The sequence below is a fragment of the Schistocerca serialis genome, chromosome 3 (genome assembly GCF_023864345.2).
Source record: "Schistocerca serialis cubense isolate TAMUIC-IGC-003099 chromosome 3, iqSchSeri2.2, whole genome shotgun sequence".
NCBI classification, from domain to species: Eukaryota; Metazoa; Arthropoda; class Insecta; order Orthoptera; family Acrididae; genus Schistocerca; species Schistocerca serialis.
In genome coordinates this window covers 265,535,989-265,553,851 of record NC_064640.1, presented here as the reverse complement: position 1 = coordinate 265,553,851, position 17,863 = coordinate 265,535,989, and the positions used below count along the sequence as shown (strand labels likewise).

At 39.9% G+C, this 17,863-nt stretch overlaps 1 protein-coding gene across 2 annotated transcripts in view; it reads right to left on the bottom strand.

The window, feature by feature from the left end:
- LOC126471586 (lysine-specific demethylase phf2-like) overlaps positions 1 to 17,863 on the bottom strand; it is a 175,273-nt gene that overhangs the window by 73,927 nt on the left and 83,483 nt on the right. For both annotated transcript variants that reach the window (XM_050099822.1, XM_050099823.1), the window contains exon 8: positions 8,164 to 8,309. In XM_050099822.1, the coding sequence (XP_049955779.1) occupies positions 8,164 to 8,309 (146 nt within the window). The remainder of the gene's footprint in view (positions 1 to 8,163; positions 8,310 to 17,863) is intronic.

Sequence of the window (17,863 nt, the reverse complement as noted above, 5' to 3'; positions counted from 1 at the left end):
CCTGTGCAGCAGACAATCTGAAGTATCTAAAAAGCTAAGAACGATGTCAAATGAAATAGGAGAGCATTGTAACTGCAAGAAGAATTGCACTGATTTGCTAACTGATGTAGAGAAGTCTACATTAATATCTAATTTCAATTTTCTGAAGGACTGGAATGAGCAAAGTTGTCACCTGACAGGACTGATTTCTGTTGACAATTTACAACACTGAAGGCCTTGCAGATATGAGATAGTAGCTACTTTGCGTGGTTATACATTTCATTTTAAGATCAGAATAATGACAGACAATTCTGTGACAGAATTGTCTGTTTGTCAAAAATCCCTCATATCACTGCATGGTATTTCAAAGAAAAGATTAGAGACTATCAGGAATTCCTTAAAAAATGAAGGCATGGCACTAGTTGATAAACGAGGGAAACACAGAGACCAAGTTCATAAACTTTCAACAGAAACAGAGAAAAACATCTGGGCTCACATCAAGTCATTCAAAGAATGGTTCAGTTATTACAGCATAAATACAACACAGAAACTGTATTTGCCTGAAGAACTCACAATCAAGATGATGTTCAAGATGTTTCAAGAGACATATTCTACTTCTTCCGTGTCATAATGAAACTTATCGTAAAATATTTAATACAAAATGTCATATCTCATTCGGTTTACCTCAAAGTGATACATACAGTACTTGTGATAAGTATCCAAGGCTTATCACACATCATAACACTTACAATGGATCTTGGATCACATCAGCTGTTACTGCTCCTGCTGGACGAATGGAAGAGGAACCAGAACTTGCAGAAAGAGTGTTTTTGTTCCCTTCACCATGTTACAAAGGTAGGGTGGTAAAGACTTTAGTCACAATAATTAAATGAAACTAGATCATATCAGCGTGTGAAATAGCAGGTCCTGCTTTATTATAACAAACCTATTGAGATACCATGCTAATAAGAGGTCACATGTCCAATGTTTCAGGACTGCTACCTATCACCAAGGAAAAGTATCATGATCTGCAAGAACTGACGGTGTTCTGTGACACTTGGGCCCAAGAGTACTATACAAATATTCCTTTCCAGCAGTGAATTTGCAAACACGTTTTGTGTTATTTGTTTGTAATAAGTAAAAAATGAGAAATGAAGACTGTGGGTTATAAAAACTGTGATTTATGCTGACAACTGAAATTACGTCCTATTAACTATATTTTAATGTATGTGTTGTAACCATTTATTGAATAATTGTTGGTAGTTCTATACCAGATGATTTAAAGATACAAAAGTTGAGACATTATAATTTGCACGAGTTCAATGAAAATAAAAACAGAATATTGATAAACAGTATTGCTCCTAAAACCTGATTAGTCATGAACATCCTGTACAATAATGACTAGACTCAAAGGTGAATAGATCTTTGTCAAGGGAGTTGCAGGGAAGTTTTATGGTGAAGTATCATACCAATATCACATTACATTCTGACTTTTACAATCTAAGTAGTGCATAATACAAAGAAATTAAAAAATAGACATTCAGATAAAGACATACAAGGGTCCTATTTTTTATAATATTTTTTTTCCACTATTAAGGAATCCTAAGGAAAAGGTCATTGAATATACTGTATAAATTACAAAAGCATTATTCAATAACCAATGAAACAGCAACGTTTTAAAGTTTAAAATTCCTCATCTGAAAAATCTATACAATGGACTTAACCCCTTCTTTCCGTGTGGTCTTCAAATCCTTTCATACCTCCTCAATGAAGGATTAATGTATCCATAATCATATGAACTTTTTGTAACGTTTTGATGTCAAGACTAAGTCCCTACAGTTTCTAACACTTGTTTTTATACACCCTGTTTCTGCAGATTATTTCCATCTTCCTGGTCATGAGCTACTCAAACGTTGTATTCATGATCCGTTAAGCACAATATGTAATAATTAAATAGCAGTCATCGAACAATAAGTAAACACACACAAAAATGATATAGAAGCAGCTCAGGCTCATACAGTAATTGGGGTACAGCACCAATTACTAATTATTCATAATTTAAAACAAACTGTAAAAATAATAATTCACACTCTCTCTCTCTCCCTCCCCCCACCCCCCCCCCCCACCCCCACCCCACAAATACACAAGTACTTTAACTCAGCACTACAAAAAGCATTGATCATCAAGCAGTTTTTAAAACCCTATTAAACTTCCCTGGATTTCACCTACCAACAAAGGAGCATTTACTTGGTACTTTTATGAACTCCTGATGGCTCTAATAACTCATAAATCGAGCAAAAAATACTTCGACAAAGCTGTGGCAAAATCTTGTTGTCTTCCTGATGTAATGTGTATTCCACTATGTTTCAGGACTGCAGCCACACAATGTCAACTTCCTGTTACAATATTGTAAATGACAACCAGGCATCTATTTTCAGACAAGTTTTACAATTGGAGATTGCATATGCATGTCACTAAGTTAATACCAAAAATTGGCACAGTGGCGCATGAGCATACATCTCTGCTGCATGACCCCTCTCTTTCAAATGTAGCGCACTAAATCTTAATCTACAGCTGCACTCCACAAGCCTCCTTACGACATGTGGAGGAAGATACTTTGCGTACCCCTATCAGTTCTCCCTTTCCCGAATTGTGCGCAGGGTCGTTGATTAGCATCTACATGAACTGGAATCTCTCTCATTTTACATTTATGGTCTTTCCATGATATATACATACAAGGAAGCAATGTATGGGTAGACTCTTCTAGAAAACTGCACATCATACATTTTAGCAGTAAATAACAGCATGACGCATAATGCCTCTCTTTGTAATGTCTGCCACTAAAGTTGAACGAGCATCTCTGTGACACTTTCATGCTTACCAAACAAACCTGTGATGAAACACACTACTCTTCTTTGGATCTTCTCTATTTCGTCTACCAATCCTTTCTGGTACGGGTCCAAGACTGACGGCAATGTTTCAGTACTGGTCGAATGAAGGTTTTGTTAGCTACATCTTTTATGGATGGACTACATTTTCTGAGGATTTTTATGGTGAATCACTGTTTGGCATCTGCCTTATGTTTTATGTGGCCATTTGACTTTAAATCACTCCAAACGCATACTCTCAGATATTTAATAGGTGCAATTGCTCACAGGGACTGTTCAGCCATGGTGTAATCATACTATGATGGGTCTTTCCTCCTACTGAAGCGAAATACACTCCCTTGAGGTATGCATTAAGTTACTTTTACATCTAAAGATTTCTCTCGGTTAAGAATGGCATGCTGTGTTCTATTTGCTAGGAACTTTCAATCCACTCACAAAGCTGGTCTAATATTTCCACTTTAGTATTTTGCTCATTACGTGACAGTGTGGAACAGTACTGCATGTCTCCCAGAAGGCAATATTCTGAGGCTCACAGGTTCAGGTGTAAGGTTGCTATTACATGCACACTGTCTGCTGAACTGCAGGTCCATGAAGTTAAAATTCAGTGGTGAAACTGATAAAATTGCTGTGTGAAGTGTCTTTAGGCATAAAAAAATTAACTTTGTGAAGAAAACAAAGAAATGAACATGTCTCTTGCCTTTGCCTGCTGAAGCTATCATCACGGATAATGAAATCTTCTGTCAAATGTCTTTTCCACAAACACCTTAATAATTAAATCCAAGAAAGATCTCTTCTGGCCAAATTCTTTTGTGGCAAAGGAATCCATGGAATGACCTGTGGACATACAATGATCAGCTATCGCTGCCTTACCACAAGGCGAGTGTGGTGATAATGTTCCATGCACATTGTGCTTGTAGTCTGACCACTGTAGACCATGCCATGTTGACATGACATTTGACAGACTCCAGGCTTCTGCAAACATTCATCTTCCTTTACCAAACTGAGAAGCACAAAGGTTTATGTAACTGGGCAGAAGATAACTTTAGCATAATCTCCACTTGTAAAACTCGCATCAAGATGACTGCCTGATTTTCAGCCAAAATGTACCATCCCTCAAAGTTCCAAGAGTGATCTTATTCGTGGTGTGTAAGTGACGACAACACAGTAATTACATTGGCAGCTTGCACTAACAACTGTAAACAATATATGTGTATTAAATCAGTCAGTTGTGAGCAGGTAGTGTTAAGTAGTAACCGTGTAGCTATAGTGTGCCAATGATGATGTCACAATTCACAATGGAGCAACATCTCTAAATCAAGTATTCAAAACATTCTCCAGAATGAATTGAAGAAGAGAACAATGTGTGCAACGTTTGTCTCCCACACCTTAACTTCTGAACAAAAACAATGACAGATACCTATCATGCCTTGACTGAAATACTGAAACGAAAAACAAGAACAATTCTTTACCGAGAGAGAGAGAGAGAGAGAGAGAGAGAGAGAGAGAGAGAGAGAGAGAGAGAGAGAGACATGGGTGAGAAGACTTGGTTTTACCAATACAAACCTACCACAAAATTACAAAGTGTAGGAATTCACATGATGTAACCAACAAACAGGACTTTTTAGACAGTTTCACATGGTTGTATGAATGTTCTGTGAATTTTATTTAAGTGAGGGGAGACTATGTGGAAAATGTGACGCCTTAAAACTACTATCTTAACGTTCCTCTACTTTATTAACCCAATATTGAAACTTAGAGAACTGATGGGTAGCTTGGCAAGAATTCACTATCAGCCAGCTCTTGCAATTTTTCTATTGCAACATAAAAATGTTTATAACCTGTGGTAGTAATAATTAACATCTCATAAAACTAAAGAAAAAATACACAATTATTTATCTCACATATACTAAGATGGCACATTACAATGAAATTAATAACAACCATTACTGTCAATTAGATTACATGTACAGACAGCAGAATGTTGTCACTCATTTATGACACAAAAATTAACCACTGCAAATCATGGCCCGAGTTAAAGTTCTGTATGTCACTTGTCACTGATGTCAATAAATAACAATAAGTCATTATTTCAGTCTATGTTGAGAACAACTGAAGACGAAATGCCATTTGAAATATTATGCAAAAATAATCCTGTCAGTACTGCAGACCTATTCCAAGACGTCATTGAATATTTCCCCACATATGCTCTTTATCAATCCCCTTACTGTGAGACAAACATTCTTCTGGCTTGCCAGTTGTGTGTCTATTGTGATCTCTATTATAACATATGAAACACAATCATAAACTATGATACTGTGTTCTTAATTTCCCTGCAGTAGAAGTGACAGTGGGTTGGTTATAAATCAAAGATGATTACTTCTGGTGGTAGTATGATCAAATTGTTGGCAAGCTAGAAATTCACAGGCAACAACTTCTACCATTAGTCAACACACATGAGACAGTTCTGACTTCTGAAACAAATAATAATGATGATAATAATATACTATTAACTGAATTCAGTGGTCTATCAGGACACAGAAGTATCAACAGCTTATTACTTAGTACAAGCAACAGCAATAATAGGAATGCAAACCTTTTCATATCATTTCATCTGGATTCCATTCTGACCATATGCAGTTTAATTACAGAAAAATGGAATCAGAAGATAACTAACAGATTATGCTGATTCTCTGTGGAAATTGGAATCAACTACTAAGGTAGTCCTCCAATCAGGAAAGTGTGTTGGACCTCACAGCTAATGAGATGATGCTGTTGTGAACTCACAGACGATGTTGTTGTAAACTCACTCGCACTCCTTTTACTGTATTTACTCGAATCTAATCTGCACTTTTTTTCCGGTTTTTGTTATCCAAAAAACCACCTGCGGCTTAGAATCGAGTGCAAAGTAAGCGAAAGTTCTGAAAAATGTTGGTAGGTGCCGCCACAACTAACTTCTGCCGTCGAATATATGTAGTGCTACACAGGCATGCTTTGCAAGCACAAAGATAAATACTGTCACCAAATTAAAAAAAAAAGGATGGAAGATGAGCTTTTTTCTCCACCCCGAGTTTCGACCACTGCATTTTCATATGTTATCCAAAGAAGTAAATACAAATTCCGTATTGTTCATCTTCGAATGTAGCAGCATTTCAATGTACTATGAAAATCCGACTGGCACGACTGTTTGGGATGTTTGTCAATATGGCCAACTCTACGTTCTGAATTCTTTCCTACCTGGTTGCTAATAGGAACTTTTATGAATTGTGAATCACATGCAGTATTCTCTTCTCCATAAGAATAATATGAATATAAACATTTTGCCAAGTATTCTTTCGTGTTTGCTGCTATCTCATTTAAATCCTGTCTGCCTAATAAACTACGAAACTAGAGTGAGACAACAGCAAACGCGGAAGAATATACATATCATGTCATGTTTATATTCGTATTATTCTTATGCCTAATAGTGATACAGTCAGAAATGAAGCACGGTAGTTGACTAGATTTTTAAATCTAAGATGACTCTAAATTCTTTGCAGAATGTAATGTACTAAAGAGGCGTCTGCAAAGATTTTCAAACGGAGAAAATTTTTCGTTATACTCTCGTTCAGAACATCTTCTATCATACGCAGTCTGTTATTTGGTTCTTGTTGATCATTATCAAAGAAAGCAGCAGTGTAAATAACAACAAATTGCAGTCTCTTGCCATTGTTTCGCTAATGAGATGATTCCTCTCCGGCGGTAGCGTGCACAAAAGCAAGCCATGCCGCGAGCGGCAAAAGGCCGTAAACACTCATTATGAGAATTCAACAAACAATGCATGACACAGTACAGTAATGCATTTTCAGCTTAGAGTGACGTAAATACCTATAACAAAGAGAACGGCACTTATCAGATCAAAGAAAAATAAGCAATCCATTCAAACCAGACGAAGCACGTGAAAAAGGAAGGGTACCCGTATAAATACGGACGGAACCCCTGACGCATAGCAATGGCTACCTGGTAAAGCTTAACTGGCTAAGCTTATGATTCAAACCAAACTACTGTAGATGTATCGTCATTTATTCGACGTAATTGTGTCTCATATTACAATGGACCAACTTTGTTTCGATTTGGAGGTGCAGCCTAAAACTTTTCTCTCCCCTTGAATTTCGAGTCTCAAATTTCAGGTGTGGCTTAGATTCAGGAAATTTGTTTTTCCTTGATATCGAGTCTCATTTTTCAGGTGCGGCTAAGATTCGAGTAAATACGGTACTTGGTATGACAGACAGTTCATAGAGTAAAAAAAAAAAAAATAGCAATTGTAGCTAACACATGGAACAACCTTTCCAGAGTAAAAATAATAATAATAATAATTTTACTGGTTCAGTGTTACATCTCACATGAGAATGATTCTGAATATTTCACCAAGTTGACATGAGAATATCTATTGAACTTAGCTTGGAAATTCAGCATGACACCAAGAAATACATAGACTTTGATTAGAGTTTCTCCACAATATTGCCAAATCTCAACTACACTAATAGCAGGAAGCACAGCCAATTTGCCTCTTCAGTGGAAAGCCTTCCAGTCAAGTGCAGTCTGAGCTGTACAGCCTTTCAAGATAAGGCAAGATCAGACACCATTTGAAAGAGAACCACAATACTAAAAGGATTTTGAAACACATTTAATTGTCATTTTTGGAACTACATTGGAACTCTACGCCACTATTAAGAGGCTTTCATATACCAACATGAGCTAGCATGCGATTTTTATGCAAAGCATCACAGTTTGCATCTAACTTAAGCCCTGAATTATGAAGTCTTCTGAACTATTAGGACATTTATATGAGAATTATTGAGGTGTAACAGACTGATACCTTAAAAGTGGCTTCATCTTTGGCTAAAAATAAGAACCCAGAATCCTTTGCAAACAAAGGAAAATCATTCTTGTTAAGGTCATTAATATTACACATTACCTCCAGAGATTTTAACAGCTGTGGAGAAGAAAATAATTGTAATGATTATAAGATGTTTGATTTCTGTGATAATCTAAAAATTATAAGTCACAGAACATCCCCAAATGAAAAGATAACAAAAGAGTAATGAAATTACAGATACATACCATTAACTGATGAAATTAGATGTCTTTTTTAAACTGTACTGTCAAAGAATACATTTATCTTCTCAGATATACAAGTTTAAGTTTTTACTAGGATCAGGCCACTGAATTATTATTCACTTGTCGATAAATGAACAAGACATGATTTTCTTTCATTCAGTTATTTTATTAAATAAAATATTCCAATAAAAGAACTTACTGGAGCTGCATTGGTATATTTAGGCTATGCAAGAAGTTCCCTCCATACACTAACGATGTCTCGGGCGTTAAAACAGCATGGATCCAACCAGTTGGAATCAACATTGTTTCACCTTCATTCAAAACACACCTATAGCACATGTCAACCTAAACAGAAAAATGATGATTATATTAAATTACCAAAAGCTCACCTATACACTGAGTTGTGATGGTAGTGCAAGAAACTGAATATTAAATACTCATTATCAGCTGAAATACATGGAATATTTTGCACAATAACGAAAATGGATGTAGAAAATAATTACAATTCAATGTTAACTGGACCAACTCTAAGGAGAAAAGAAAGCATCTGATAGTGGAAAATAACAATTAATGTATGGACAATGTACTGATTTATTTTCCTATCAATATTATACCTCAGATCTCTTGTCACAAAGGCAAATCAGTGAGATTAATGGACAGCTTTTGATGCTGTTTCCACATTATCTCTCAGACACAAAAAACAGTATTCTCCTCCTTTTACTCTTTAGAATTACAGTCATTCTCTACATTACTTTTGGTACATGATACAGCAATTGTTTTTGTAACCTTTTTATTTACAGAGTAATTTCCTTTAGTCTGCTGGACAACTTTTATCTTACCCATGGTGCTAGACTGTCACTGAAACGAGCTACTTTTTAGTAATGATCCCACTTACTCCAGTAAGTCTTTATGTCATTTTACTTGATGTATTTTTAATTAGATCTCTGGGTCAGTGACAAGGTCATAAACATGTCACATTAAGTATTTCTAAAATAAAGCTCTAGACTGAATGCAGCAATGAAAATAATACACTCCTGGAAATTGAAATAAGAACACCGTGAATTCATTGTCCCAGGAAGGGGAAACTTTATTGACACATTCCTGGAATCAGATACATCACATGATCACACTGACAGAACCACAGGCACATAGACACAGGCAACAGAGCATGCACAATGTCGGCACTAGTACAGTGTATATCCACCTTTCGCAGCAATGCAGGCTGCTATTCTCCCTTGGAGACGATCGTAGAGATGCTGGATGTAGTCCTGTGGAACGGCTTGCCATGCCATTTCCACCTGGCGCCTCAGTTGGACCAGCGTTCGTGCTGGACGTGCAGACCGCGTGAGACGACGCTTCATCCAGTCCCAAACATGCTCAATGGGGGACAGATCCGGAGATCTTGCTGGCCAGGGTAGTTGACTTACACCTTCTAGAGCACGTTGGGTGGCACGGGATACATGCGGACGTGCACTGTCCTGTTGGAACAGCAAGTTCCCTTGCCGGTCTAGGAATGGTAGAACGATGGGTTCGATGACGGTTTGGATGTACCGTGCACTATTCAGTGTCCCCTCGACGATCACCAGTGGTGCACGGCCAGTGTAGGAGATCGCTCCCCACACCATGATGCCGGGTGTTGGCCCTGTGTGCCTCGGTCGTATGCAGTCCTGATTGTGGCGCTCACCTGCACGGCGCCAAACACGCATGCGACCATCATTGGCACCAAGGCAGAAGCGACTCTCATCGCTGAAGACGACACGTCTCCATTCGTCCCTCCATTCACGCCTGTCGCGACACCACTGGAGGCGGGCTGCACGATGTTGGGGCGTGAGCGGAAGACGGCCTAACGGTGTGCGGGACCGTAGCCCAGCTTCATGGAGACGGTTGCGAATGGTCCTCGCCGATACCCCAGGAGCAACAGTGTCCCTAATTTGCTGGGAAGTGGCGGTGCGGTCCCCTACGGCACTGCGTAGGATCCTACGGTCTTGGCGTGCATCCGTGTGTCGCTGCGGTCCGGTCCCAGGTCGACGGGCACGTGCACCTTCCGCCGACCACTGGCGACAACATCGATGTACTGTGGAGACCTCACGCCCCACGTGTTGAGCAATTCGGCGGTACGTCCACCCGGCCTCCCGCATGCCCACTATACGCCCTCGCTCAAAGTCCGTCAACTGCACATACGGTTCACGTCCACGCTGTCGCGGCATGCTACCAGTGTTAAAGACTGCGATGGAGCTCCGTATGCCACGGCAAACTGGCTGACACTGACGGCGGCGGTGCACAAATGCTGCGCAGCTAGCGCCATTCGACGGCCAACACCGCGGTTCCTGGTGTGTCCGCTGTGCCGTGCGTGTGATCATTGCTTGTACAGCCCTCTCGCAGTGTCCGGAGCAAGTATGGTGGGTCTGACACACCGGTGTCAATGTGTTCTTTTTTCCATTTCCAGGAGTGTATATTAAACATACAGTACACGGATTTCTTAGCAATGGGCACAATGCTGGCTATGACCTATTAGTATTAAGCATCCCAACCTGCATCTACCACTAATTATTTGAGAAAACCAAGGAAACCCACATCAGGATGGTTGGATTGGTTAACTAGTCTGAGAATCCTCTTCACAAAGCCAGTTTCTCTTACTTTGGAATACATTTTAGTTATTATTAACTAAACACAATCAAGCAGATCCAAATTAATCATTTATTACATTATTTTATCACAACTAAGTGGGCCTGAAGAATTCTTGCAACAAAAAGACTTTTTCAAGAGAAAAGCTTTCCACTTATTGGGTATCATACACTTTTTTTACCTCCACCTAAAGGATGTGCTTATAATATAATGAATATTTTCTGTCTTCCAGTCCTGAATGGGTGCTGTGGATTCTCTTGAACATGTTCTCATTTAATCCACAAATTTCTTATGCCAGTAAGTATAGCATGATGAAATTTCCTGTCAGATCAAAACTGTGTGCTGGACGAAACCTGGTACCTTGGTTCTAGCATGCAGTGCCCTGACTGACTCCGTACCTGCCCTCACACTCCAGTTCTGTGAAGTTTGGGAACTAGGAATGAGGTACTGGCATAACTCTTGGAAGAAAGTAAGTTCACGGAAATGAGTTAGGAACAAACTGTGGGGTGGTTTATAAAATGAACATTTCACTCTGTAATGGATTGTGTGTTTTGAAATGTCCTGACTAATTATAACTGCCTGTACAGTCATGTCAGTGAAAGAATCCCAGCTATTTAAACTGAGACCATCATGAACTTCAAGCCTTGCTGGATTACTTTTGAGCTAAAAATAGTCTTCATGCCTTAATCCAGTTTCCCCAAAATATTACTTCACGTGATGCCAAAGAATGCATGTAGGCAAAGTAAACAAACTTGATTTTGTCTGTAGATGCTGACTGGGTTGCATTTTATCAGTACAGATAACTGCTACATTCAGTTCTGCAGGTCATTAATATGTACCTTTCATGAGAGCTTACCCTTGAGGCTCATCTGCAAAAATCTGGCATCTTCTGTTTCATGGATAGTGCCACCATGGGAGAAGCAGCAGAGTCTCAAGGATAAGCTCTCATGAAAGGTGTATTATTCATGGCCTGCAGAACTGAATGTAGCAGTTATGTCTACCAGTAAAATGCAGCCCACAGTCAGCATCTACAGACACAATCAAGTTTGTTTACTTTCCTACATTCATTCTTTGGTGTCACATGAAGTAATATTTTGGGTAAACTGAGTTAAGGCATGAAGACTATTTTTAGCTCAAACCAGAATATATGAAGCTGTTATAACAAGTGGGATGCAATTAGGAAGCTGTGGATATCTTTCCTTTGCAAAATTTAGTTTGCTTTTCTAACAATATTTTACTGTTTTTGCTAAATCCCCAAATCATTATTTTTGAAAATACCTTATATGCAGTGTTGCCGTGTACAGTAGTGAAATGGCTCAATAATTTTCATTATTTTTCCTTTCAAAAAAGCTTAATGTGAATGAATAGTCCTGACTCCTCTGGTACTTGGGTCCAACTTTCATTTAGCAGTTCCAAAAAATCAACTTTGTATTTCAAGAGATGCTTATTTAACTCACTGTGTATTTATTCCTTTATTTCTTGGCAATTTTTTGTTGTCCATCTAATGCACTGTTTATTGTGGCTCTTTAATCTCCATCTCCTATTTGTAGTTCACTTTCTTCTAATAGGTCCAGTGTACTGTCATTTTCTTCTTTATCTATGAATCTGTACCATAAACTGGTCCTTCACCTATACTTGTGACATCTGTTTCTGCATTGTCTTTCTTTGTTTTGTTCAAATGTTTATCCATGTTTACTCTTGTCCCCAAATGTAAGTTGTCTTCCATTAAAGTTATTAACCTATCCAAGCTTTCTTGCTTGCCTTTCCCTTTTAGCTTTAACTTCTTTTCACAATGTTTTAAATTCTTCTTTGTTGTTTTCATTTGCAATCTATAAACGTTTTCTGTAATGTCTGGTTCTTGCCTTTGATGAAGTTAGTTATTTGTTCATCCCCAAATCTTCAGTTTTCTTTAATTTCCTTTGTACATAACATCCAAGAGATTCAAAAGCTGCCTTTTCTGGAAGTCTTTCCATATCCTCTCCTTCTTTGTGGTTTATGCATGTTCTCTCAGTCAATATGATACTCATCAAAGGGTGTCCTGCACTATTAACAACCAATCTCGCTGTGTCCTATTTCCTGAAAGACTTGGGACATTTTTCCCTATAAGAGTTTGTTTGGTTTAACTATCATGGACTGATAAATGACAGGTCACTATACTCCTGAAAGGGGTAGCACAGTCAAAGGTAGGTGTAAAAAGACATTTGAAAACTGTGAAGTTAGAAGTAGGAAGCATGACCATTTATGAGTCTAATATCAAGCACAGAAAGAACGAAAATGAAACACAAACCAGCAGACAAGGAAGAGAGGGTCACCCAAGATACTGTAGTTGACAGAAAAAGACAGTAAAAGTTCTGTGTGTGGTGAAGTTGACACCTAGATGATAACTACACTACTGGCCATTACAACTGCTACACCAAGAAGAAATGCAGATGATAAACGGGTATTCATTGGACAAATATATTAGACTAGAACTAACATGTGATTACATTTTCACGCAATTTGGGTGCATAGATCCTGAGAAATCAGTACCCAGAACAACCACCTCTGGCCGTAATAACGGCCTTGATATGCCTGGGCATTGAGTCAAACAAGAGCTTGGATGGTGTGTACAGGTACAGCTGCCCATGCAGCTTCAACATGATACCACAGTTCATCACGAGTAGTGACTGGCGTATTGTGACGAGCCAGTTGCTCGGCCACCATTGACCAGACGTTTTCAATTGGTGAGAGATCTGGAGAATGTGCTGGTCAGGGCAGCAGTTGAACGTTTTCTATATCCAGAAAGGCCCGTACAGGACCTGCAACATGCGGTCATGCATTAGCCTGCTGAAATGTAGGGATTCGCAGGGATCAAATGAAGGGTAGAGTCGTGGGTCATAACACATCTGAAATGTAATGTCCACTGTTCAAAGTGCCGTCAATGCGAACAAGAGGTGACTGATACGTGTAACCAATGGCACCCCATACCATCACGCCAGGTGATACACCAGTATGGCGATGACAAATACACGGTTCCAACATGCATTCACCGCGATGTCGCCAAACACGGATACGACCATCATCATGCTGTAAACAGAACCTGGATTCATCTGAAAAAATGACGTTTTGCCATTCGTGCACCCAGGTTCGTTGTTGAGTACACCATTGCAGGTGCTCCTGTCTGTGATGCAGCATCAAGGGTAACCGTAGCCATGGTCTCCGAGCTGATAGTCCATGCTGCTGCAAACGTCGTCAAACTGTTCGTGCAGATGGTTGTTGTCTTGCAAACGTCCCCATCTATTGACTCAGGGATCGAGACGTGGCTGCACGATCTGTTATAGCCATGCGGATAAGATGCCTGTCGTCTCGACTGCTAGTGATACGAGGCCATTGGGATCCAGCATGGCATTCCGTATTACCCTCCTGAACCCACCAATTCCATATTCTGCTAACAGTCATTGGATATCGACCAATGAGAGCAGCAATGTCGCCATAAGATAAACCGCAATCACGATAGGCTACAATCAGACCTTTATCAAAGTCGGAAACGTGATGGTACGCATTTCTCCTCCTTACATGAGGCATCACAACAATGTTTCACCAGGCAACGCCAGTCAACTGCTCTTTGTGTATGAGAAATCGGTTGGAAACTTTCCTCAAGTCAGCACGTTGTAGGTGTCGCCACCAGCGCCAACCTTGTGTGAATGCTCTGAAAAGCTAATCATTTGCATATCACAGCATCTTCTTCCTGTCAGTTAAATTTTGCGTCTGTAGCACGTCATCTTCGTGGTGTAGCAATTTTAATGGGCAGTAGTGTATTATGTTGCAAGGCTTTCTGTGTAACGTAACTGTTTTCAGTAACATTCACTTGCTATTTGGCAGTGATATCGATAGTTTATTTCTCCTTGCTACTGCTGGCTTTCCCATGACCTCATTCCTTCCCTTTAGCCAGATAAAGGAAACTCTAGTTCCGCAAGTTAGTGTCTTATGAGTATTTGCGTAAGTCTGTGGTGCCGCTTGGTAAGTAAAATTATTTCCTGCCCCTTTTTGACAAAATACATTTATGGACTATTCTTCCAACTGAGATTTCTATGGTTCTGAACACACACAACATCTGTGTGACACGGTAACAGTCAAGAACACTGCTCACTCCTTTTTTGCAATGGGCATGTATTACAACCCACAATGTTCAATCTAATGGTGGTACACACATATCCCCACAAGGCAATACCAGGAGAGAAAAACAATTGATGAAACTCTATCAGTTATAAAAAAAATGGTAGACAATAAAAAGGACTGCAACACAGAACCATACAGTTAATGTGACAAGTAACAACAATACTTCATCAGTGTATCAAGCAACACGTTTATTTCACTGTGACTACTAAATGTTTCTATTACACAATTATTTATGAAAACAGAAAAGGAAATATTTGCATGAAGTGGCAATACAAGTATGCCAAGTGTTATGTGACGGTCACAATGCAGTAGCTTGTGTTTGTGATTTTAAGGAGTTTGCAAAGGATAGTTCAGGCAGAATGTAAATAATTTAGGATTACATGAGAAGACATATGAAGTCACTGACGTGCGCGCACACACACACACACACACACACACACACACACACACACACACACAAACTGTGCAGCTATATTGTGTCTGTTGAACAACACTGATACTGCAGTTTGGCAGCCAGACTAGGGTGAGGGTTTGTGTCACATGGAATGGGTACAGAGGGGGAAAATGTGTCAGGAAGCAGAAGCAGGAGGCAGGAGGCAGGAGGTAGGAGGCAGGGGGCGGGGGGGGGGGGGGGGGGGGGAAAGAAGGGGGAATAGTAACTGACAATTCAGAGGGAAGCAACAAGTGTGTAGAGTGTAGGGTAAGAAATGTGGGGGAGAGAGGCAACAGGTGGCTGGGATAGGAACACGACACACAGACACCAGAGCTGGTGAGTTTGTGTAACGCACAAGGACAATGATTTGGAAGAGTGGATTAAACGGGGGTGCCAGCACAGAGGAATGGCAGACTGCTGAGTAAAGGGTGTGAGAACAGCAGATTAGCAGAGATCGAGACCAGAATGATTACGGGAATGAAAGACATGTTGCAACAATAACTCCTATCTACATAGTTCAGAAAAGGTGGTGCTGAGGGTAAGCATTTAGATGGCAAGGTTTGTGAAGCAGCCATTGAACTTTATCATGTTCCGCCACTGGGTGGTCAACTTCATTCTTGGTCACAGTTGGGTGGTGACTGATGGACAGCTGGTTGGTGGTCATGCCAAGTAAAATGCTGAGCAGAAATTGCAGCAGAGCTGTCCTCTGATGGAACAGGATAAGTTTATGACAAGACTAGAGTAGGATGTACCGGGTCGGTGAAATGGGCAGGCCTTCAACGGGGTTGGGCTCCTGTGGCAACGGGTTGGGAGTGGAATTGGCATGGTGATGGACCAGCATGTTGTGTAGGTTGGGTGGGCAGTGGAACATCACTTTAAGAGGATAGGAAAGGTTATGGGTACACCAAGCTGTTACTGAACACTACTACTCCTACGTCCTTCTGACTCCAAACCCTCTACCTCATTTCTTATACATTCAAGCAATTATATCCTCACACACAACTACTTTTCCTTTGAGGGGATGGCATATAAACAAACCTGTGGCAGACCCATGGCCACTAACATGGTGCCATCAATGCCAATCTGCTTAAGGGTCATCTAGAGGATAACTACCTAGCCTCCCTCCCAAAACACCAAACCCATTGTCTGGATCATTTTATTGATATCTTCATGATCTGGATTCAGGGCCAAGACATCCTATTCTCATTCCTCCACAGCCTCACTACCTTTCCTCCCATCTGCTTCACCTGGTACTACTACTTAGCCCAACATGCGACCTTCCTGTACACTGACCTCCACCTCCCTGATAGCTCCATTCATACATCTGTCCACATCAAGTCAAGTAACATCAACAATAGCAGCATTTTGACACTTGTCATCCCTTCCACACAAAAAATTACTTGACTACCCGTGGATGGCATATCTGCAGTGATTAGAATTCTCTTGCCCAGTATGCTGGAGGTCTCACAAAGGCAGTCACAGACAGATACATATGGCACACTAACAGAGGAAGCAGCTACTCTGGTAGCAGAGTACTTGTGGAGTTGACATGGTAGTTTTCAGGCTAAGCGATAGTTTGAAGTCCTACGACACACTAACCAGCTGAAAAACAGAGAGTGCAATCACATCATGTACAAAGCAGTAAAAACACTTTATATCTCACGATTTTAGCATCCGTAACAAAGAATCTGAATTTACTGCCTTCCATGAAAATTGTAACACTCAAATTATACTTGGAACTGAGAGCTGGATGACACCAGAAGCGTATCATGGTCGAAGCTGACTCACAATGAAGTTTTCTGGACATGAGTAACTAGCGTAAGTGAACTCAAATTAATCATCAGATGATTTAACTGACATCTGAATTCTGATATAATTATTGTAGAATCATTCAAAGAAAGTCTATACCCAGTAGTGCAGAAGAACCCTGATTATGAAATGTTAGTTGGAGTCAATTTTAACCTACCAAATATAGACTGAGATGCCTATGGATTCATTGCAGGAGGCATAGACAGTCTTGCAAAATTGTTCTCAACACTTTCTCCAAGAACTGTTTAGATTAACTATTTTGACAACCCGTGCACAATGGAACTATTTTCAGTCTTGTAGCCACAAAAAGACCTAATGTTACAGACAGTGACAATACACAGGGTGAACATTAACAAAACCGACTAACTGCAGGAACAGATTCCTGACTGGAAATGGAGGAAAAAGGTTAACATGAACATGGGTTTGGAACTGCATCATTGCCATGGTAGATGGCACTGACGAATGACAGTTCCTCTGACCATGTACCATGTGTTCCTTGGGTGTTGCAGGCTGTCCAGTTGACATAATGTACAATAAGTAGCAGAACAGTCCAGTATTCATGATGGAAACAAGCCAAGATGGTTGTGTATGGCCAAGCACATGAAAATGGTCGAAAGGCAGCACAGCTATATCAAAGGAAAAACAACAGTATATATGCTTCCATAAAAGCCTTTATTTCTCTTCTCTAGTCTTTGCAGTCCTTGCACAAGATGTGCGATGGCGACAATAGAATTGTCCTGCAGTCTCTTACAAATGAGAGTTCTCCAAACTTTTTCAATAGAACTATGCAAAAAGAATGTCTTCTTCCCTTCGGAAAGTTCTGTTTGGGCTCACAGAGCATTTTCATAATACTCACGTGTGGATCAAACCTAAT